This window comes from Onychostoma macrolepis, chromosome 05, assembly GCF_012432095.1.
Source record: "Onychostoma macrolepis isolate SWU-2019 chromosome 05, ASM1243209v1, whole genome shotgun sequence".
NCBI classification, from domain to species: Eukaryota; Metazoa; Chordata; class Actinopteri; order Cypriniformes; family Cyprinidae; genus Onychostoma; species Onychostoma macrolepis.
The window spans coordinates 13,620,466-13,645,888 of record NC_081159.1 but is presented as its reverse complement, the minus strand read 5'-3'; the positions used below and the strand labels follow the sequence as shown (position 1 = coordinate 13,645,888).

General features: G+C 37.3%; 1 protein-coding gene across 2 annotated transcripts; it reads right to left on the bottom strand.

Annotated features, from left to right (window-relative positions):
• Positions 1-10,028: 10,028 nt before the first annotated feature.
• isl1a (ISL LIM homeobox 1a) lies at positions 10,029-17,669 on the bottom strand. Of its 2 annotated transcripts, XR_009271411.1 has the most exons (7): positions 17,397-17,669; positions 16,633-16,822; positions 15,644-15,903; positions 13,927-14,213; positions 13,362-13,529; positions 12,446-13,222; positions 10,029-10,140 (listed from the first exon to the last, which is right to left on the bottom strand). XR_009271411.1 is itself a non-coding variant. In XM_058776713.1 (6 exons), exons 1-6 carry the CDS (start codon positions 17,422-17,424, stop codon positions 13,106-13,108), a joined length of 1,050 nt encoding a protein of 349 aa, XP_058632696.1. In that variant the 5' UTR covers positions 17,425-17,669; the 3' UTR covers positions 12,121-13,105. The 2 variants fall into 2 exon arrangements, 1 of the variants encoding a protein (XP_058632696.1); XM_058776713.1 differs by lacking the exon at positions 10,029-10,140 and having other exon boundaries at positions 12,121-13,222.
• Between the last annotated feature and the right edge of the window lie 7,754 nt (positions 17,670-25,423).

The window sequence follows — 25,423 nt, the reverse complement described above, 5'->3', positions numbered from 1 at the left end:
AATGACGTAGAAGACTCACTTGTGGTTGTTCTTGCTTGAGGCTCGGTTTGTAGTTATAAGTAAAGTCTCACAGTAGGCAATAGTAACAATAAAATCTCTTATTTAGTTACAAGACAAAGCAGTTAATGCAAAAATAAAACAAAATCAGCTAAGCTACGAGCTCTAATGGAGATACTGTTAAGCGCCCCTCGTTAGGGTCTCAGGTGTCCTTCACGCTTAATGCAGGCAGTATCTGAAGACTGGCTTACTCCTCAGACTTTTTATACTACTTTTTGGGAAACTCCAATTCAATATCAGTCTCTGTGACTAATGTCGATAGCCGGATGTCCTTCTGTCTTCTCATCTTCTTTTAGCACTCTTCTCCTCCTTTGCTGTAGTCTTGTTTGTTTTACCTCTGCTTGTGATTTTAAACCTTCTCTTCACCCCCGTGTACCCACTTAATAACCTTTGTGGTTAGTTACAAACATTAAGTTTTCACACCTGTTCTACAGTATAAACACAAGAAGTCATGCACATTTATCTAAGCTCTACATCATTATCATTTAAAGTACTTTCATATTCAAGCATATATGGCATCAACTCAAATGCAAGCAAAATAAAATACCATTGAAACAGGTAAATAGCAATATCATTATCCATATCCAAAACAATAATATATATATATATATATATATATATATATATATATATATATATATTTGCTTGGTTTATTTAAATTCAGATGCTGCAAACAAATACCTCTGAACAAATATGAGTGAGTGATTCTGTGTTTAGCCCATGCTTATCAGAGAACCCACTGCCCTCTACCCATCACATAAACTGAAGAGGACCGGAATCAGTGTCTCTGGGTAATATGCATAATCGCTGAGGTGCCTATTCAGTGGCTTTCAGTCAAGCTTGTTTTTGTTTTTTGCATGTTTGCAGAGTGTTTTGACAGCAACTTTGACCGAAAACTCGCTGATCGCACGTGACAAAGGTCAATGTTCTCTAGAATTCTACAAGCAGGAGAGCACTGAGGCCAAGTGTGTTTTTGTATTGTTGTATGAGAGCAACCATGATAGTCATAAACAAATAAAAAACGAATGTGTGGATGAGGTGGCACATTGTTTTGTGTGTGTGTGCGTGTGTTTGTACGAAGTTGGACTGTTCAGAAGTAGACGTTTATCACCAATAAACAAAGGTACATTATCACCAATAGTTTTTTTTCCATTTTTATTTTTTTTATAGTTTTTTACTTAAGGCTAGAGTACACTACATGACTTTTAAAAATGGAACAGATTTTAAAACACTAGGCATCATACACTTCCCAAAAGTTATTCCGAACACAACAAATTAACACAGAAATATATGTCTTATTGCTTGGAGACACGACAAACAATATTTGTTCTAAAATATCAAGTTAATTTAATATCCATCCTTAAAGTTGATGGATTCATGGTCTGAAGCTAAAATATCAAAGTCTTTGCCCATCATACAGCATGCCATTATCTGTGAAATCTGTCAACTCCACCTACCCAAATTCTGCAGACTGGCTCTGACTTTCAGCAACTAGCACTGACCCATCCAGATTGCAAATCGGGGCAAAAATCTATACAAATGTACAGTAGTGTATTGCAGCCTTTAGAATTGTCAGACTATGTATTGCTATAGACGCCCTACAGCCCTTCATATCAAGAGCATTTTCCAAACCTTTCACAACACTTTCTTAGTCGGATCACGGAAATATACTACTCCCCAGGAAGTAGCCTTATAAAATGTGGGCTTAATCTTTTTTAGTGCGCTATCAAGGAACTGAACTGCTCAATTCCCCAAGCAGGGCTTCTGGAGTGCAACGGTGCAATGATTCAGAGGCAATGTGCAGCTGAAGGGGTGTAGGTTAAAAGGAGGTGCCTTACGGTTCGGTCTAAATGGTCCATATGTAAAGCTGTTTGCGATGTTAAGTTGCCCTTTGTGTGGGCGTCTGCAAAGCAAATAAATAACGTTCCATAATTTGCAGCATGGCAACACGTCGTGCGGGGAATGCGCAGGTGAATCATTTGCATTCTAGATGCCCGTCCGACGTAGTCGTTAATCTCTTTCATGTGCACTCGTAAAAGTGCCAGTGTGATGGAGTCAAGGCAAAGCGGCTTATTGGTGGACAGGTTAAATACTAGGACACCCATGACATGCCTGCTTTCCCACACGGGACCTTGAACCAGGCCGTCTTGCAGATTCCCCACATCATTATTAGGTAGCACATAATCATGTCACAGGGAAAGCGTTTTGTCCCATTAGTGCCTTAATTAGTTGTGGCATCTCTGTTTAGATGTCTGGAATGAGTAGCTCTAAATTAGTTAGTTTCACCCGCAATGGTTCGAGTTTACTGATTAAATTAACCCCCACTGTGTTAAACAAGCAGGAGTGCTATTCATTATGATGGTCATGTTGACTGGTCAAATCATTTTGTGGTTATTGTTATTGGTAAACAATGATGTTTATTCAAATAATGCATCTTTTGTGTCTTGACACGGTAATGGGGTTTTTTTTTGCACATCCTCTGGCATTGTTTAGCTCTAATTCAACCTGATCTCACAGAATTCCGTGTAATGACCACGGACCCTTAACTCCGAATCTGTGATGGCATCACGGAATCGCCGAAAATTCTGTGATGGGTTCACAGAAGTGATACCAATGCAAGTCAGTGACAGGCATCAGCCGTGAACCACGCACGGATCCATTACACGGAATTCTGTGAGACCAGGTTGCAAATTATATATCGGGTAATAACATTGCCATTATTGCATATATGTTGGGGTGTGATTTTTCAATGTAAACAGTCAAAACAGTTTTATTTATATTACATTATTTACACATTTATGAGCACGTAACCCAACCCCTGCCCCTAAACCTACCATTTGTAAATAAAACACAAGATATAACAGACAGACAACTACCGTCATAATTTATTCAAAAAGTATTAATATTCCAAGTCTTCCGAGGCAAAACGATTGATTTGTGAGAGGAATAGACGCGATCGCCGTCTCCGTCCGCTATGTGCTGCAGTCTCTGTGCGTAAATTCAAAAAATGCAGCCAGAAGAAGCTTTACGTCAGCTTTAGTTGTGAAATACCATTGGCTCTTGTATGTCTCGTGACCGATTGCGTCATGCTACGGCCCGGGAGTATCTTTTGAATGAGATGTGAGCGCGTTAACGGAGCGGGATCATTTTCAGCGATTAAAACCTTGTATTTTACTCTCTTCTTCGCATAAAGACTTTGTATGGCTTCAGAAGACTTGGAATGCAACACGACTTGTTTGTAATGCTTTTATACTGCTTGTTTATGGACAGTTTTTGCAATAAATACCCATGACTGCACTTATATTTGCCTGTGTGTGTTTTATATTGTTCAGAAGTGGGTAGGTTTAGGGCAGGGGTGGGTTAGGTGCTCCAGTGAAAGTATAAATTTATATACAAATATAACTGCATCGGAGTCACTCTTTTTACGTGATCCGATGCAGCGCTGGTGTAACCAGTGGATCCGTGCGTGGTTCACGGCTGATGCCTGTAACTGACTAACATTGGTATCACTTCTGTGAGCCCATCACGGAATTTTCGGCGATTCCGTGATACCACCAGATTCGGAGTTAAGGGTCCGTGGTCATTACACGGAATTCTGTGAGATCAGGTTGTCTAAATGCTTCTCTTGTGACACTGTCCTTGTTGTCTAACAGAAATATTGATGGGATGATTATTTCAGATAATTTATATGGATCCTCCAGGAAGATGAGGGGTTGTATTTTGTTATCGAGTCACATTTTCTGTATCATTGGACAATTATCCTTCATTGAAAAATCTGTCTCTGCACTTTTGCCTTGTAGCCTAATATTTTGGTCCTTTTCCTCCTGGGAGAATCAGTATTAGATTCAATATAAACACTTATAATGGGGCTAGTAGAGGATAGAGACAGCCATGCAAGGTGTGATTGTTCTGCCTGCAATCTCCAACATAATACTGGTGTGCGAGACCCCTCACAATCTGACAGCCTGAGCAGCCTCATGGAAATATTTCTTTTGAAGATAAATTACGGCATAGGTCAAATATTTCACATCAGAACCACATGGTCTTCACAACCTCATACTTCTCTTATTCACTTAAAGATATTGGAAAATGTGGTGTATCAGGTTAGTTTGCACACAAAAATTGATTTATAAAATGTTGCACTATTGTCTTGGGTTTCAATTTCAATTGTATGGAGTAGAGATGTGAAGCTCATGGGAATCAGATTAGAAGAAACATTCCATATTTAACACAGACACAGCAGAAACCAACTATTCATACCTGCGGGTTTGTAAGTTGATAAAAGCTAACAATTGATCAAAATGTAAATGTAAAAAATGTCAAAAATAAAAAAAGTAAATATCGAGTAAATATTTTGACTGACAAAAAAAGATTTGGAATCCTTGGAATGAGTGTTAAGTTCTATAAGGTGAGACAGAAATTTAACCGATGCATCTCTAAAACAATGCTTAAAATGTTGATAGATATAGACAGATAGAATGATTGATGGGCTGAGGGATTTTCTCCCAGATGAGAAATGATGCATCAGTGCTTATGAAAGCAAAAGGCAACAAATTATATATGCAGTATTTTAATTAGTTGTCTTAAAAGAAAGACAACAATGCTGCTTTTGTAAGGAAGTGAGTCATTAAATATACATTGCGTCTGTATATAAATTATGCTCTCGCTGGAAAGACTGTAAGGTTAGAAGACACGGTTATTTCAGTTTTAAAATGGCACTCTCCAGGCGGGCACACAGACTGCTCCTCCACGAGACACCGTCGTCCTGAATCATATTCTGATTATTCTCAAGCGGGTGATACAGGACAGCAATTGACGGAACTGATAGTAAAAGAAGGCATGAGACAGTATGTGAAGAGATAAGACTGATTGTGTGTTCAGACATCCTCACCTGTGAGGCCCAGGGGCCCCTCTCTTCTATTGAGAATCACTCATAGACCTCTATCTTCTCTTGGGGCCTCCTGATCTGTATAAGCATAATAATCAGACTCAAATTGGCTGTGAGGGGAAAAAAGGTAGACTATTGAGTCACAAAGCATTAGTGCATGGCTGTCCCAGTCGACTGCTTCCATGAACAAATGATTAAGGTGTACTCTTTATACATTTTTTATAAGTGCTATCTCTGTTGGATATCAGCCAAGCAGGTCCAAGTAGAATTGGGTCTTTCCACTGCTTTTTAAACAGACGTTATATAGTCGACTTATAGGCCTCCAATTACTCATGTGATTTTTTATTTTTTTTCCCCGAAAAGCCATCCCATTGGATTTCTAAGGAAGCATAGTGTTTTGTCTCCTGTTAAAGAGACTGACACCGGAGCAACGTGACTCTTGTCATTGTGGGCTTTATCAGTGATCTTTCTCTGGATGTGAAGGGCTTTGCCCTGCCACCTGTTCAGGCCTTCAACTTCTACCGAGATGCATATCATGATTTCTCATCAAAACTGCTTCCAGACGTGAGATTTATAATGACGTGGTATAATTTCACTTAATGTAAAATATTAAGATTTGCCCCGTTTACACTGGCGTTTCCGCTGCGTTTGAGAAACGATCTCCGTTTACACTACACAACCGAAAACGCATGCCACGTGACCATTCATACAAGTACAACCATAGGTTCGTAAAGGTAGATTCCTGTTGTTTAGATCTCGGACGCGTCTGCGTGCTTGGAGCGGTCGAATGGGGAATCTACCCATACATTTCTATGGGTACAACAACGAGCATGATGTTATTGTTTACCCGGTCGTCAAGGATACGTAGAGAGACTGTGGGCAGCCACGCCATCGTTTTCAAAAGTCTCCGTTTCGGTCCGTTTACACTGAAACGCAACCCCGGAGTTTTCAAACTAAAACGAGGTCTGCAGCGTTTTCAAAAGTCTGCGTTTTCGACCTCGTAGTGTAAACCATAGGCGTAACCGTAGCAAAAGTTATGCGTTTTAAAACGAAAACGCACTAGTGTAAACGGGCCTAAGTTTCTATTCCTGTTGTTCTTCCTGTAAGTTCCTGTTGATTTGTATTTTTGTGCATTTTATTGAAATTTAATGTACTATGTGTAATTTTTTTTCTACAAATAACTCCTCTTCATTTCCTTTGCTTCAGATAAAGTATAAATATTGTCAATAAATTCTGAAAACTACATAGAAACCCATGTTGCTGTCATTCAAGAGGAGAGATGGTTCATCCAGAAATGAAAATTCTGTCATCATTTCCTCACCTCATGTTGTTCAAAACCTGAATGACTTTCTTTCTTCTGTGGAACACAAAAGAAGATATTTTGAATATTGTTTGTAACCACACAACATTGGAGCCCGTTGATGTCTATATTGCACAGTATGAAAAATAAAAAAATAATTCTGTTCTACAGATAAAAGTCAGTCATACAGTTTTGGAATGACATGAGAGTGACTAAATGATGACAGAATTTTCATTATTGGGTGAACTATCCCTTTAATGTTCCAGCACATTAAATGAAAAATAAATTAGAATTGGTAATCAGGGTAGTATTTATTGTCATGATTTTGCAATTCTATGCTATTCATTGGTAGTACACAAAACATACACAGGTCATTTAGTCTGATAACTGATTAAATTAGAGTCAGGTGTTTCTTACAGCTATTTGATAATTTAGTTGATGCCTAGAGAGGATTTGCGTTGCCTTGGTTTCCAAGATAGTATCATAGGGTGGCTTGTGGGCTGTTTAATACATGTCGTAAGCTAACCAGTCACCCACCTCAATCAGCATATGAGTTGCCATGACAAGAGTTACATGTACGTACATTTATACAAGGGTATAAGTCTGTGTAATCTCCTTTCCGATAAGAAGTGTATAATGGTTACTCTGCACTGCAGAAACTAATATGTGGTTTGAATGAAGTAAAATTAAGTGTAAAATGATAACTATACATATATAGTTTCATATGAAATTGATTTTGTATATTAATGATTTCTCATTTGAGCATATGACACTAGGTCATCACATACTAATGTATCTTACATTAATATATTAATGTAATATATAGACAGTAGTAGTGCATTTATTCATTCTTTGACTTCATTATGTAATTAGTGATTAAAATATGGTCAACTAACATCAGAACAGAAATGATATATTGTTTTGTCTCTTAACCTTTCATCTTTATGACATTTTAAGTTTTTGCTATGCATAAAAGATCAATCACTATCAATCACTGATATAAACGCACACATGCACAAAAACAACATGAGAATTCACAGCAGTATAATTTTTTTTCAGTTTGTTATAACAGCAAAAATAAACATTCCGTTTTTAATATTATGTAACCTGGTATGTTTTTGTTTTGTTTTTGGGGTTCTCCGTTAATCACACTGTAAACCCAGCATCGATGAGTTCCCATCCAGGCAAGACAATTATAATGGTCCTGTAAAGTTGTTTAAGCAGGAACATATAAAAAGCTCAAGGTGTCCTAATAAACTGTAGCTGTGGGGCTTGTAGATCTTTGTCTTTGTAGATTAATCATGTGCTCCTTGACCTATGATAGGCAATTCTACTTCATCTACATCTTTTATTATTTTAAAAAGTCTTAGTAAAAATCAGGAAACCTCTATTTGCTACATTGTTTTCCTGTCGTCACTCTTGCCTCTGCCTCCAGTACTACTGTAAAAAGCCTACTTCCTAGTGTGTGTCATATCCCAATGAAAAGTTTGATATACCATGAGCAGATGTAGAGTGGGTAATTGTAATTTATATTTGAGTACAAACTAAAATTTCAGACCTGAAATTAATGTTATCTGTTTACATTACAAACAAAAACCTGTGATGATCGGGGTTACAAATTGACTGAGCTGGATTAATTAGAAGTCGTTTAACCCTGTACACCCAGTAAAGCCTGACATATGAAATAATAGTCACATATTCAGTTTAGTCATTTGATTAGTCATTTGAAGTTGTGTATGTTGTGTATTTGATGCATCAGGGTTTGTGGCTCATATATTATGTTATAGGAGAATATGGAGAAGGAAAAACACATTGACACAGACAATTTAGATGCCTTAAAATTTCACTTATCAAATATGATACAGTAGACTTGTAGGGTAAAGGGTTGATAGGGTTAGGGTTTTCCTAAATTATTCGTTTGTGAGGTTTAGTTTAGCTCATATTGCCAGCTGACTTGCTGTATGGAATGCTCAAAAAATGTAAACCCTATTAATCAGAAGAATTTTGTTTTGGTTACCAAAAACCCTGCATGAACACGGTACCACACTTGGCCTGAAAGCTTTTGCTGTTCTCACAAAACGCAAACCAAGCTTGTCACCCACAAGTCCCCTTCTCTGTATGTCTGTGTCAGTTTATGCCATCATACTCCCAATGAGACTGTTTTGAAGGCATTGGCCCCTGGAAAAAAATGAAGAGTCGGCCCAGGGGGCTGTTGTGAAGAGACCCAGGCTTTTCTGGGGCTGAGAAGTTGGAGTGTGCTCTTTTCAGCCCCGAGCGTGATTCCCCTGTGGATCCGTTAGGCTCGACTCACAGGACGCCGAAGCTCTTAGCATTCTTTTTTTCACACGTGTTGTGCTGACAACTAACACTTGGAGTGTCCTCTTCATTTACACATTCCAAAGAGGATCAGGCTTGACCAGCTCTCTCTCTAGATCTGCTGACAGACTCTGAAAGTCTCCAGAAGAGCCGATGTTGAAAATGCCAGCTTTCAGACATTCTGTCCATCCAAACTCTTTTCACCCAAAAATGCAAACTCTCTCATTATTCATTCACCCTTATTTTGTTCCAAAACTATTGACTATGAAACATAAAGGTGTTTTAAGTGTCATTGTTATGTCTTTTTGGGTTTTTTTTTTTCTTTTTCTTTTCTTCAATACAATGGAAGTCAATGATAACCAAAACTGTTTGGCTGTCGACATTCTTCAAAATGTTGTCTTGTGTGTTTGTACAGGCTGAGGGTGAGTAAACAATGGCAGAATTTGCATTTTGGGGTGGACTATCAATTTAAACACAAACTCAAGTCGATGGTGCAGCTCTTCAAAAAACTGATCAATAGTTTATTCATAGATAATTTACCAATCTGTTGTTTCAGGTTAGAATACATAAATGTTATCATCTCTAAAACTGTTCTGGTATGGAATTGTAAATGTTCACAGGACTGTTGGCAAGTAGCACAGCCTACTTGATCAACACTTGAGCAAGAGATTAAAAAAAGACTGACCTCGTGCAGGACTGTTAAAAGGATAGTTTACTCAAAAATAAAAATATTAAATTCTGTCATAATTTACATGACTCTGTAAAACACAAAATAATATTTTTTTAAGGTCAAGTGTTGTTTGTACCTCAGTGTTCTTCAAAATATCTTCCTTTGTGCGTCGGAAAAGAAAGAAAGTCATACAGGTTTGGAACGACATAAGGGTGAGTGAATGGATTTTCATTTTTGGTTCTCTTTAATGTTACATGTCTCATTCTTTTAAATATACAGTAATATTCTCATAACATTACAGATGCACAGTAAAGTTCCGTCAACCATCTGCCATTGGTTGCCACCGCTGAACAATTGTGGGTTGAGCTCACCAGCCTCCCTGGTGTTGTGACTCTGTGGTCAGGCTTTGGACCTTGGGGAGGGATTGCTTGCCTGGTTCACAATGCAATCGGGTCTCATCCAGGAGACTGTGATTGTTCCATGGAGCCTCCTCCAGGTACAGTGCTGCTTTTGTTCCAGTAAGTCAGCAAAGCTGAATGCAGTCCGGGAGGCTCAACCAGCTTTGGGAACTATTCTATCAGGAGGCTTTGTGCTACCCAACGGTCTTCTTCTGGCTGTAGAGGACTAGAGAAAAGAGCTGACATTTTAAACAGGGGATCCCTACTTCATAGAAGTTTGATGCCACTAAATGCATTGCTCAACAAATGACCTAAAAGTGAAGCATTACAAGTTTGGGTTCTTGTTTTGTTTTTGCTAAATATTACTATTTCATATTAGCTTGCAAGTGTTGTTCTTCAGTCATGGTCAAATTCACAGCTCTTCTGACTCACCAACATGTGACTCAACGAATCCAAATGTGCAGTGAGCCACAGTTCCAGCTGAATGGACCTGGCTGTCATAGTTGTTGTGCTGTAAAAGAAAGACTATACATTTATTGGCAACAACAGTAACATGAAATAATATTGAGTAAATAATCAAAATAATACATTAGAAATCTGTCTGTGTGTTTACAGGTTTATATATCCTGGTGGGGACTTAAACCTGAATACACACAGACTCATGGGGGACTCGTGTCACAGTGGGGACCTAAATTGAGGTCCCCATGGGTACAAAAGCTTATAAATCATACAGAATGAGTTTTTTTTTGTTGTTGTTGTTGTTGTTGTTTTGTTTTTGTTTTTTTGGAGAAAGTAAAAATGCACAGTTTCCTGTAAGGGTTAGGTTTAGGTGTAGGGTTGATGTAGGGCGATAGAAAATACGGTTTGTACAGTATAAAAACCATTATGCCTAGAGTCCCTACAAGAATAGCTGACCAGATTCTCTGTGTGTGTGCATGTGCATGTGTGTGTGTGTGTGTGTGTGTGTGTGTGTGTGCGTGAGGGTTGGTATTTGTGGTTTACAGGGACACAAATTTGTTTAATGACATGAGTATGACAGAGGTATTACAATTTGAAGGTGGTTTATGAAGACACTGCCTATGTCCCTGTAATTCAAAAGGCTTAAAAAAACATACTAAATGGTGTTTTTTTGAAAATCTAAAAATGCACAAAGTTTCCTATAAGGGGTAGGGTTAGGTGTAGGGTTGGTGTAGGGCAATAGCACATACAGTTTGTACAGAATAAAAACCATTACGCCTATGGAGAGTCCTTGTAAACCACAAATATCAATGTGTGTGTGTGAAAGAGAAGTGTCAATATATTTTTTGAAAACCAGTTAACAAGTCAATTACAATTAAAAGGCTACTTGCATAATGTACAAATAACCTTTCTTGTTTTAAATTGAGAAGCAGACAAAATTATTTGTTGATATGTATTAAATCTACATCAATTTTAGTGAGTGGAACCCCTAGTACAATAAAAACAGTTTGATTGCTTACATGACGAACAACTTTTGTAAAGTGATGTAATATTAAAAACTTTAGACATTAACCAAGTAGTAAAGCTTTGCGGTTCAATTGTGTCCTATAAGTACTATCATCTTGTGGCTGGTAAACTATATTGCTACATCTTCAGTAATTCCTAATCTGATGTTGACATGTTGTCATAGTCTTGTACATTTTGTTCTCAATTCAGTTTGCCTTAATTTACTTTTAATTTGAATGTAAATAGAAAATGCAAAAATAGCTATACTTTTCCTGCCCCTCTTTACTGTGTTTTTATCATTAAGCAAATCATTTTTTTATGTGGTAGGTAGAGTATACAATAATCAAAGATTTCTAATTCTAAATAAGGTAATGTATAATATTGAATAGGTCTACCATATTCATGATGAGGATCTAAATTATCTCAATTTGCAACAACTTTGTACAAAGGAAGCATGAAAGTTGAGAAGAATAATGCCCATAGTGATCGGTCATGTAAAGAGGAATAGTCAAGGTCATGGTACCAGCACCTGCCATGATTTCCTAAAAGTCTGGAGTGTTCGATATTGAGGTGTAATTCTGTTATTTAACCGTTTGTACTTTAGCAAGCTCACTGCAGCTCAGTGTGTCACTGGTGTCAGCTAAAGTTAATTTTTGAAATTCTTGATTTTCTCCTCTTTCTCAGTCACACAGTGGTCTTTCAATACATGTTAATACTTTCTTATATATAAAAAGTAGCCAAAATATGTTTTTGGGTGATATGTTAAATTGCCGTTTTTGGGTGAACTGTCCCTTTAATTTTGCTTTGGCCTGCAGTGCCGTTAACCACAGTATTTGATCAAACGAGAACGGATTTGTTGTCTCTTGCCTAATCTCCTTATTTTTGCGTGATATATTGCAATCACCAATCCTCAAATTATCACTCGAGAAACATATAAGCTACAAAAACGGTAACATTTAAGAAAGCCCCACGTGTCCGACCGTTTACTTACAGTACACGTCAAATTTTTATTGATCAAATATTCCTGAAGATAAGTCTACATATGGCGTTGTTCTTACATCAGTCTTTGATCAAACGACAGGACACGTCAATTATGATAGATCATTCGGAGTCGACAATATTCTTTTCCTCCTTTTTACTTCTTCAGCAAGTAAAAGTACACAAAAGTGGCATGTCTTTCGACAATAAATAATAAAATATTTTGTAATACATGAACAAAACGAAACCTCCAGAGCTAATCAGTCATATTAACTTAACTTAAACCTATACACATCTTTGGGAAAGAAAAAAGTTCTTGGACGGACACGAACACATGAAATTCCCACACAGCTTGTGGCAAAATAGAGGTATACCTTGTTGCAATGCTTTAGTACTTGGGCTTGATGTTTGAAAAGAGACCATATGATATAACAAAACTGTAATCGCAGTAGACCTCGGCTGCCATACCCTCTTTCAGATAACTAGTCCATTTCGATCTTTTATAGAAACAGAATAAACAGTCATGGTTTCAATATAGGCTACTCACGTTGCGCACAAAAGTAGGCTATATGAATGTATATTAGATTAAGTTCTCTTGCGACTTATATCCGTAGAGGTCCAATGATTTGTCAGAAAAGTGGAAAAAAACGTGGAGGGTTATTTGGCAAAAGTGTCGCCGACCAGGTCCACTCGGTCGCGGAGCACTGCAATCATCATGTCAGGTTCGGTGTGTGAATATGTGCGCCGGCTGGGTCCACTTTCGCAGGAGTTTGCAACTTTAAATGGTCTTTTCGCAACACTCGTTGGACCTGCTCGGTTGGAGTGTTTTTAAATCCCATGATTGTCATCACAGTGTATAAATACAACCAAGGGTTGTTTCGATATAGAGGCCTCGTGCAGTTGGAGGATGGGTTTTTATTCAGGAGCGGCCCTAAATGAAATAGGGATGGAAGAAACTTCACGAGCCTCTCTCTGAGATTGGTTCCCGGACACGTCCTTTTCCAAACTTCAGGTGCAGATGATAATCCACTCGTTTAGGCCTCTATAGGACTCGCTACCATGCTGTTTGGTGTGTCTGGCAGTTGCGAGGACATTGAGGCGACCTCGCTCCCCGTGGAGTTCGAGCCTGGTCCTCCTTCAGAAAAATTCACCTGAAACATGCAAAACGTATGCTATTACTGTTTATAATTGTTATTATTAATTATATAATTATTAATAATAGTATTAGAGGTGGTTTTAATGCGGTGGTTGCTGGTACTATGTCCTTTACGCACAGTTGTGCGCACTCACCAGTTGCTGGAAAGCAGGCTGGTCGATGTCACTCTGCAGTGCGAAGTCACTCAGGACTTTCCAAGGCGGCTGGTAACTCTGCACCTCCACTTGGTTTGCCTGCAAACCACCGTCGTGTCTCTCTGGACTGGTCGCCACCATTGGAGTCCCTGTCATCCCCTGGATGTTCTGCAGATGACCACGAATAATTTATTTGCAGTCAAAAATAGAGTTTACAGGCCGCATTACAGAAAAGTCCCATCTCAAGTCTTACGATCCAAGCAGTTGGATGTTCTAAATGAGACCATAACTGAAATCGCCATGGTTATTTTAAGATAAGATAATATTTTTTAAAGTTCTGAATATACATACAAACTTTATTTTTTGGAAAATAAACATGCTTTAACATATTGGCAATGCGTCTACATGCTTTAAGATAGCTATTTACAGTAGCCCATCAAACAGCACACGCGTAAAGCTTATGACTGGCTCTTCTTTAAAAATAAAAGAACTACGTAGTTGAATGTGTTTTATTTTAACTTTTTTATTTTGGGGGGTTTATCGACTGAAGCGCCAATAGTCTTACCGTTTTGTCGTTGGGTTGCTGCTGCTGGAGTTGTTTCATAAGTATGCTCCTCTTTTTGTCCTTGCAGCGCTTGTTTTGAAACCAAACCCTGATGACTCTCGGGCTGAGACCCGTCATCTCAACGAGCTGCTCTTTCATGAGGGCGTCGGGTCGAGGGTTGGCATTGTAACAAGTCCTCAAGGTATGGAGCTGTTTTTCGTTGAGGACTGTCCGGACGCGGGTTGTTTTCTCAGGTTGCTTGTGCACATGAGGTCGAAGCGCAGGCTGGCGTGCCGAAATGGGCTCTGCTGCAAGAAAAACGAAACAGAAAGAAAAAAAAAAAACAACAACAAAAAAAACTGTTAAATGCAAAGAGATCTTATATAATGCTCGGAATGCGTGAAGATTACGATTATATTCAGTGTTCAAACTGTCACGTAATTTAATTGGACAAGTCGGAGGTAGCCGAGGCCCGTCTAAGGTGGAGGTAGCCCACTTATGGAAAATAATAATAGGCCTATTAAATAATAATAACAGCAATTATAAAAAATAATACATTAAAAACAATAACTTATGAAAACGGAGTGTTAGTTTTCCCATACACTGTGAATAGGTCTGATGGTCTGCTTACGAAACCGGGGTCGAGAGGAAATCTCTCCATATGCGTAAAAATATTATCTTTAGATATTTCTTTCCATGGAAATCTGCTGCTTCACAGATGAAATTCTTAATTCTGTATTATGGCAAAGAGAGTAGCCTATCCTTTTAATAAACTTGAAATGCAGCCATGGTTGCAATCCTTTTTCTGGCAATTATATGTTCCTGCTGGATGCAGTAAATTTGGAGGGCGAGTATGACCCAGAAAGGTTTACGACACTTAATTAAAGCAATCTGTGCATACCTCTGAATTTTAAATAATAAGGTGCGCGTGGTGTGCTGCCCATGACATTACTTAAAAGCAGCTGGTTATTAATAAATCTGCATTAACAACTGATTTTGTAATGGTTTATTATTATTATTATTATTATTATTATTATTGAGTTTATTATTTTATAAGAAAATAAGACACATTAATGTAAATGCAGAATAGCACTTTGGGAGATTTGGGAGCGTAGAACACTCGAAGCTTATTTTATTGAAAGGGCCTTTAAATGTAGACTATCAACACGTACTTCAATGTGACATTTTAATTTAATTAAAATACATTGGGAAAAAAAATCTGTGAAATGATGGTACCGTAATCGTAATCGCGTATTTCGAATTCTATAATATATAAACATTCAAAATGGCATTTTCTTTGTATTTATTTATGAAAGGATCTCATTTCTTTCTTAAGTACATGTACAAGCTGACATTGTCGCGTGGTTGGCCTCTAATCAGCAGAGAATATCTATTTCATGCATGAATAGCTGAATTCAATAACAGACAAACGGGGGGAAAAACGAGTTATGCTGTCAAAGCACCACAAACTGGTTAGCTTGCTTGTTAATAACATTCACGCTTTGTTATCACACAACATTTATTCATCATAAGTCTCAGTCTTATAATGTATGATGTCACCATAAAGCTCTATTTTTTTTATCTTGAATAAAAAATGAAATAAAATAAAATAAATAATAATAATAAATAAATAAATGTTTAGAGGAGCTTTGTGTCTTTTGAAATCCCCCAAGACAAATAATCCCCGAGTCCTTGTGCAAACAGAGCTTTGTAAATTGTGGTAGAATGCTATGCCTACCTGCCATTTGTAAAGGTCTCGCCGGATGTAATGGGCTTAATGGGTCACCAGCACCCATTGTTGCCCGCTCCACCACGTCATGGTCGGCCCTGCAGAAGAGCCCGTCTTCCCGCAGAGCGAACTCATCTCCTGGGATGAGCTGCCGACTACACGCCACACATCTGAAGCACTCAATGTGATAAACCTTCGAGCGTGCTCTCATCACAAAGTCATTCTTGCTGAAACCGATGTTGCATTTAGCACATTTGATCCCGTATAACCTGAAACACCAAAAGTACATGTGTAATGTTTCAGTAAAAATAAATAAATAAATGGCATAGCTAATAAGTTTTAACAGCTACTCGATATATCAACAATATAAAAAAAATATTAAATAAAAACATTATATATATAATATAATAATGATAATATATATAGGCTATATAATATAAAAAAATATTAAATCTATGGCGAAATGAAATGGACATAATTGTAAGAACAACAAATGCCATGTTAAAATAAAATATATTTAAAGACAACCATAATATAATTTATTTACAAAATAATTAACCGACTTTATAATTATCAAAATTCGTTAGCTTTATTATTATTATTATTATTATTATTATTATTATTATATAACGACATATTAACGTATTATGGATATTATTTTTTCACAGTGGTGTTTGTCAAAACGTGTCCTATTAAAATAATGCTACATTGCTGTCAAAAAATATTTAAATATCGCGATGAAATTTCATACAGCTACATGCGGCAATGCCATAGGCTACATATGAACAAAGCTTCACAATAATTGTCGAGTAATTGCGCTGCAGACTCATTTAAGACTGGAGATTAGCATATAGGTGCTGTCCAGTACAAAAAAAAAAAAAAAAAAAAAACATGAATGACAGCATGCTGCAGTAACGCACCAGTGAATAATGAGAGGTTACTGTCATTCAGTCATCCACACTCGAAAACTAAAACATGACCTAATTGATCTGCGTTACCTGATGTAGTCCCGTTTACAGTAAGTTTTTCCGTCTCGCACAAAACACGTACAGGACTCGTCCAGATACTGGTTACATTCTGCACATTTCAAACACGCCGCGTGCCACTCCAGGTCCGGAGACACGCGCAGAATATACTGGTCATGGATTTGATTCCCACAGCCGACACACAACGAGATTAGACGCTTTTCTGATTGAAAGAGAAAGCATAGGATGTTTCAAATTATGTAAATATTTATTATTATTATTATTTAATTATAACACTATACAATGCCCTAATTTCCCAATTTTATAGCTACTATAACTTTTGTGTAGGATTAAACATATTAAACATATTAAACACATGTTTGACATGTTTAAAAACAATACTGGATGCTGATAATAACGGTGTACAACTAAAAAATGGAATAGAATTAGAATCGACATAGACTAATTATTATTATTAGCTATTATTAATAGCCTTTAATAATAGCAATATCATATAATAATAATAATTACTAATTAATAATTAACTAACAAAAATTAAATGGTCAGGAATGGGCCCTATTTGTAGTGATTTAAGAGGAAGAGCGGTATCAGTCCCTATAACACCGGCTTGTCACGATCCCTCCGGTCTCTTAAGAACTTTTTAACTTTTGCAGAACGCGAGACAAACTACTAAAGTCATATAAAATGATCGGCATACAGGCATATGGTTGAAAATGAATCGCCAATATTAGCAGTAAGTGTCATTAGACACATATAGACATTAAAGCATAACTTACTTTTTGGTGGATCCCCCATGTCTCCCATGTCAATAAAGTAAGGCGGTGTTAGGTCCACTTTAAAACCGGACAGAAGGCCCTTAGTGCCCGTGTTTTGATCTGAGAAGGTGGGAAAGTGGCCGAGGGTTCGAGGTGTTGCAGGACTTCCCGGAATCGAGATGCTTGCGATTAGAGTTAGGGGTGTGTGTTGAGCTCCTGTGCTTGGTCACAGTATTGATGGGCCACTCTTGTCCCTATCTCTCTCTCTCTCTCCTTCTCTCAAACTCCGTCGGCTTCAGGTCTTCTCTCTCTCTATTGGTCTGACGTAGGACACTCATACGTCACCTTTATGAGAAGCTGATTGGTTATGGAAAGAAGACCAGCTGTTCGGAGCCCAGGCCGACGAGTTGTTGCATTTACTTTTCTTATTTCATTCATACATTTTTCCCCTCGAATTTCGGCAGCTTCGAATTAAATAGACTACATCCGAAATATGTTCAAATTAAAAGTAATAATAATGATGATGATTAAACAGAAGGGGAAAAACAAGAAAAAACTATATTATTGCTTATTTAATAGCCTATCTACGCTTTAATGTTTATTTAAAAGGAATCGGTCTAAATTTTGATGGCCTTTTTAGTCAGGATATTCTAGAATGGAATTTTAAAACGTTTTAAAATAACACAATTATAACAGGCTACCTGTTATTTCAATAATATACTATAAATATTAGCTCGAGCAAACTGAAAATTGTTGTAGGATATTTAATAGGCTATCAAGTCGTTATGATAGGCTAAATCTTGCTTTATGTGAAGTAAATGTGGTAAAATAATCTCTGTTGGGACCGATGGGCATGTGAAGTGAATCGCCCTCGACCAGTGTACAGATTTTTACAGGGAAAGGCGCAAATCCCTATTTAGGCAGTTGCACACAGGGGTGCATAACACGATTGAAATCGATGGCACATTTCAGGGTTGTCGCTATTCAAACTAAAACGCAATTACAGCACATAATTGCAGATAATGGCCGTTTTAAACTGCGCAAGGCACGTGGTAATATAATCTCAATGTAAGGGATGGATCGGTTGAACAAACAGGCAGAGCATAGCACAGAGTTGACTCAGATTTCCTGACTCTTTTGCAGCGACACGGCAAATTTAGCTGATAATGAGAAAAAAATATATATTTTTTGGAACTGAAGTTAAACTCTGTGCTGTCACGTCAACCCAAATCATTGAGATTAGCACTGTTTTCCAACACTCTCTGATGAGGTTTTTTTTTTTTTTTTTTTTTTAAATAAAAACCGAATCTCAATAGATGCCTTTTAAATTGGCGAAGAAAAAATGCAAAATGTATTTGAACGAATTTGTAAGCCTCCCATTGACAGTGATGGACAAGACAAAACAAGTGTCAGAAATATGACAGCAGGTTTGCAGGCAGCAGAGCGTCGCTATAACAGACACAAACACGCCCTCTTGTGTTAGCAGCACGACCCAAAGCACAACCACCAAACAAAGACAAGGAAACATGGGCGAGAGCTGGCATTGTTAACTCTTCATTCTGCTCAAATGTTCAATAACACCTTAATGGCCGGTGATTATTAAGTATTTGAGAATTAAAAGCCATTTAATAAATCATAAGCATGTCAAATAAGGCGTTGTTTCTGCTACAACTGGTCCATCATGTTTCTTTTTGGTGTTTCTCAGATAGCCAAGATCACAGTTCAGATCACGCAGCTTATCAGTCAATTGCAGTTATTTGGGGAACACCATTTGCACTGTGGTCTTTGGTAATGACAATGCTGACATATTCTTTAAAATCCAAGCACGTTATACTCCACTTTTTGAGCAAATTTCATGCAATACTGAATTAGTGTTTGTAGTCTAACTATGTCAAAGAACCTCTACAAAACCATCACGAATATGTTACATGAAACATGGTGATACTGAAGTGTGTGTGTGTGTGTGTACCTGTTTTTCTTTTCAGTTGGGGACTTAAACCTGAATACACACAGACTCATGGGGACTTAAAATTGAGGTCCCCACGGGTAAACAAGCTAATAAATCACACAGAATGAAGTTTTTTGAAAATCAAAAAATGCAGAAAGTTTCCTGTAAGTGGTAGGTTTAGGTGTAGGGTTGGTGTAGAACATACGGTCTGTACAGTAGAAAAAGCATTATGCCTATGGAGAGTCCCCTCAAGGACAGCAAACCAGACGTGTGTGTTTGTGTGTGTTTAATAGTGATAGACTGATAGATGATTGATAGCAGCTTTTGTAGGTGCATTTGTATGCAACATTGTATGCAACACGTTCATCAAAAGGAATTACATAACAAGAGAATAAAATAGATTTTGGAGGTATATTCTTCAGCAACATTAATTCATTCAGTTAAGCATTTTCAGTGTGCAAGAATTGTAGTATTTTGCTACAAACTGTAGTGTGCAGATTTTTAAAGGCCTATGCTTCATCAGCAGTAATGAGCACATTGTATAAAGCTTTTCATCCCCAATTGTTTGGCAGTAGATAATAATCATTATTCAGGATAAGTAAGATTTCCAAAATGCTGGACATTTTACAAATGCATGTATGTATGTGTGTGTGTGTGTATGTGTGTATATGAATATTGGATTTTTTTCCACCCTTATGATCAGTTATTATACGACAGAAACAACGGATTCATTATATCAGTAAAAACATAATAAATATATCCTCATGAGACAGATTTAATATTTCACTTTATTCACACAATTCATACATTTTTATCTCATACATCTTTGAAAGCATGGTTCTTGATTTGCTAACATCTGTGCAATTATATTATCAATGATATGCTGTTTTCCTGTATGCAATGCTTCACCCAAATCATCATATTTCAAATGCATAAATACAAAAATAGGCTCATCCCAACCTACACCTAGATTGTTCAGTTTTATTTTGTTAAAACAAATGTGACCCTCTCTGTGAAATCCAGGCTAAAGTATCAAAATCTAATTATGAGATAACAAGCATCAAAGTTGGATTTCAACCATAAATTTCACTATAATTTCAATCTTTGACATGGCCTTACTCAGTCAATATTAAAGATATGAAGGTTAAACTTTCACAGAATGTTCTTTACCTTATGAAGGATGATTTTTTTTTTTTTTTTTTTGTAGAAAACAGTAAATCACAAAAAAATGACTTTAGCTGGGTTTTCACAGAGAGGGTCACAAATGCTCAGATGAAGTGCTCAGGACATAAAATCCAACAAAGTAATGCCTCAGATCATAATATGACAATTTCACTTGTGCATGTAAATCCTACAAGATCGATCACCCATCTCAGAACAATGATTATTTGCTGTTAGGCTTAAAGAAGTCATCTTACTCTGTGTTATACTCTTAACAAGAATACCTGCAATCCTTACTGTATGATAATCACTGGATAACAGCTCAGAGGTGAGCCAAACAAGAAAACAAGACACACACGCGCACATTAACAGTACAGCCTTAACCCTCTATATAATTTCTCTTTAAGTTTTTAAGTATGCTAATGATATCGAGATAAGATAAATTACGATAATGTTAGAGCTAGCTTAAATATAATCATTCTGTTGTTTGCTGTCTGAATATAAGTACGACCCTCATCCTGACCTCTCATTAACCTCTGGTTTCATTGATCACCTTCACCAGCCTGGACTGAATTTGGAAATGCCTTTGAGAGGTAATGGAGGATAAAGCACAACCTGAAGGATGTGTGCTATTGACAAAGTACGGTTTATGTAATGTCATTCAGTTCAATAGCATGCATTAGTTCCCTCGGTAAGGAGAGAGAAAGAAAGAGAAGGAGCAAATCTATTTTGTGATATGTTGTTTTGAGCAACCTCTCGACCCCACAGACTGAAGACCTTGGATGCATGTTTACACTTGTGCCTGTATATGTCTATACGTGTGGCATGACTATAGGATACCAGTTATACATTGATTTCTTTAGTGAATTGTTTATATGGTTGCAGCATGTTGTTCTCAAAGACCACAGCAGTATGTTCTCGCTTAGCCATTTTCAGGAGCAGAAGTCTCAATGTGCTTGTAAATTTAGGTTGTTAGATTCGATGCAAAAGTCTCCCTCAGCCACAGTAGCCGGTTCTTACAGCTCAGCAGGAGTCCTTCAAGATGAATGGCAGGAGCAGCGTTTCAGCTGCTTTGCGAGTGTATGTGCAAGCGTGTGTGTGTATGTGCGTGTGTCATCATTTCTTTAAACCTAATGCTTTCTTTTCTAGCTGAGATCTCTTCACACTAAGTCACTGTGTTTGTGTTTCGGCGTGTGTCCACGCTAGATTTTCTCCACTTTTAAAAATGACTCGTTATGATTACAGTTTAGCATGTTCTGAGTAACAGTGCTAAAAACACACGCATTTCAGCTGGAAAATCAGAGCTTTAAAAAGAGGCTTCTCACAATGACAGAGACATCAGTGATTTTGTCATTGTTAGGTGCCATATCCAGTGTCTTCGAATCACATTTTCTTTCCATTTATAGAATTTTTCAGAGGAACACCATGAAGACAGCTGCTGGATTATACATCCTTTCAAAAGCATGTTGAATTGGCTTGCAGTGGAACATTGTGTTTTTTATTTTGATTATTAAAATAATTCTTCTACTACATGTGGATACAATAAAAATCTAAGGATCTAATAACATTTCCGTCCTTTTCAGACCTATCTAGCCAATAAATATCACAAAAGTTTCGTCATTTTTAGGCTTCTGCTTTTGTTTATTTGTTGATTATATACAGTATCATGAATTATAGACTTTTGTTCTCTAACTAACCTCCTCAGCCAGATGAGACATACGGGTATCAGATTGTTCAGGATCTTTGGCTGATACTAATCATTTCGCTTTAATTAACACAAACAGCTACAGGCTGGAGTCTGTTACTGGTTTGTTTATAATATTCAATCAAATGCATGAGATGTTATTTTTTTCCTCTTAAAAATTAAAGGTTCTTTTTTGCCTTGTATGGCATGAAGAACATTTTAGATAATTTCCATGGTGCTTTATAGTGTAAAAGGTATGGTGCTTTAGCTCATTAAAATGTTCTTTAAACAAAGAAAAAAGAACTCTTCAGTAAAAGGTTCTTTGGGGAACCCAAAATGGTTCTTCTATGGCATCACTGAAAAACCTCATTTTGGAAATTCTGTTCCTGTTAAAGCAGCAGTTTTTATTTTACATATGCGTCAGAAGCTTCTGCTCTTTGTGGATCGCACTAATAATCACACAATCTCAGAGTAGCTTATATTGTTGCTTTCAGCTGTAATGTACTGGCTGGCAGCCATATTAATGTCTGAGCCAGAATGAAACGAAAGCTGTATCACTCACTGCCCACCATGAAGACCTTGGCTTTAGGTCATTTTTATTTGTAACTCAAGGCAATAATGTTTTCATGACTGTAATTAGGATCAGGCTAACTCTTTAGGCAGAAATGTGTCTGTGTCCTGCGATTTGGCCATTTGACTGCGAATAACTAATTAGTATCATTAACAGAAGTGCTATTGATGCACGGTTTGTACCATTAAAAAACCTCAGCATTGAATACAGTGTCTTGAAGTCAAGGACTACTCCTCTTTTGCTAAAGACATCTCCAGAAGGCCTTATCAAGGTCTTTCGTTTCCATTTTAATTCCATTTTTGTTAGCCGTCAGAATTAACTCTACACACATGAGTCTGTCCACTCCGTGTCATCATTGAGACGCCGGAGGGGTGAAGATCTCATCTGGGTCACTGTGGTCACACAGAGCCACAGACCATATGGTTGCCTTAGTCATGGCCTACCTGAAGCAGCAATGCTAATCACTGAAGACAAGTGCCACTTGACACCAGAGTGACAGATGGTGTTCCTGGGTCTGTGTACAGGACTACTGCCTGAACTCGGCACCAGCACCGCAAACCTTTTTGCCTCGGCTTCGGTCGGACTGAGAGGCACAATGAAGGTGATGATGTGTCAGGGACCATTATATGAGATGCTTCCCACCTCCTCTTGTTTTGTCCTTTGGGTATATCCTTGCCCACGGCTATGGCTGACGGCAAATTTCAACACTCTTAAAGGCATTTCATACACAACAGCATGGAAGAGGAAGATGCACCAACAACAGATAAGATGTTCGAATGGCTGTAAAGTTCATTGTTTGAACAATGTAAATTGTGATTCATACATCTAAGGATTAAAATTATATTTAAGTCATTGATATGCCAATTCTTTTCTTTGGCCAAGTGTTTATCTTTGCTTTGTTTCTTTTTGTCTTTTTTGTTTTGTATCCATGAGCACTGCAGAAACACTATATGTGACTCTGGACCACAAAACCAGTCATAAGGGTCCATTTAAAAAAAAATTAAAATTGAGATTTATACATCATCCAAAGGCTGAATAAATAAGCTTTCCATTGATGTATGGTTTGTCAGGATAGGACAATATTTATATGAGATACAACTACAACTGTTTGAAAATTTGGAATCAAATTTTCAAATAAAATCCTTCTGCATAATGCACATTACAAATCAAAAAAATAAGTTTTGATATATTTACAGTTGGAAATTTACAAAATATATTCATGGAACATGATCTTTACTTAATATCCCAATGATTTTTGACATAAAAGAAAAATCGATCATTTTGATCCATACAATGTATTGTTGGCTATTGCTAAAAAATATACCTGTACAGTGCGACTAATGACTAGTTTTGTGCTCCAGGGTCACCTATAAAGTAAAGCTTGTAGTGACCCACTGCGCAAAGACACGTCCAAACAACGTCTTTTGTACGTCGTCTTTGAACGTCCAATTTTGGTCCCCTGAAGGTGCAGACTGTGACGCCAGATGACGTCTTTTTTCCAACGTCTAATGAATGTCCAGTATCGACGTCCACATGACCTCTGTATAAGGGCTAATTGTAGGCCAAATGTGGTCGTTGTGGACGTCTTTTCTACATCAAACTTAAACTCATTTTAGAGATCATTTTATACTGCTTATAGGCTCTGTACATAACTGTAGTCCCATTTCAGAAGGTGGCATACTGTTCGAGTTAATTTTCCTATAGCTTCATTTGATTGTCTAAGCAGCAGATGATAAATGGAAAAGGTGTAATGCATTTCCAATTCAATCCTGCTGCTGAGCCAAACGAAGCTACAGGAAAATTAACTGTTACTGGAAACAGGTCCTTCTGGAAATGGGACTACAGCTATAAACAGAGGTTTACAAATAAATCACAACTCAATCACCACTCACTTATTTCCATCTTTATAGTTTTTAACTGGCACAAATGTCACTAATAAGCTTTGACTAGTTAAGTTTCCTGCCAACTACCATTAAAATCTAGGAACATGAATTTAATGGCTTGCATACATCACTTCAGTGTTGTGCATCGTAACCTAAAAACTTTCTAAAATCAACACTGGTGGTAATACTGCTGGACAAAATGTAAAAAAAATAATAAACGTGTGAGACCGTGTTATAGGCTATGACTGCGCTATGGGTCAACACAATCATCTTCATTAAAAGTAGTAAGACAAACTTATCTTTCCAATGCTGATGCCACGCGCTCTTGAAATGAGCTGATAATTAATAAAATGCAGCGCTTATCTTTTGATTTCGTTGACGTGAACTTCGTTAAATTTGAATATAGCGCGGGAATTGAAGATCGGACTTATATCTGTTTTGCGACTATGTGGCCAAGTGTAAATGGAAACGTTTTAACAAATCAGATTGATATCCGATCAGCGAAAACGCGCATGAAATGACCAGGTGTAAACAGGCCCATTCATAATCTATGACAAAAATAATATTATAAACTAGGTTAGTGGCTAATTTAGCACCAAAAGTTATTCTAGAAAAATCACGAGTGCAAAATTTTTATAAAATCTAAACATTTAGTGAAATAACATTATTTAGTGGGGAACAAATAAAAGTGATTATGTGAAGGACTAAATCTGGTAAAATGATACACATTACTCTTTGTATTGTTGTAAAATACATGAATGAAAACAAGTAAATGTATTTATTTATAAATATAAACTACAA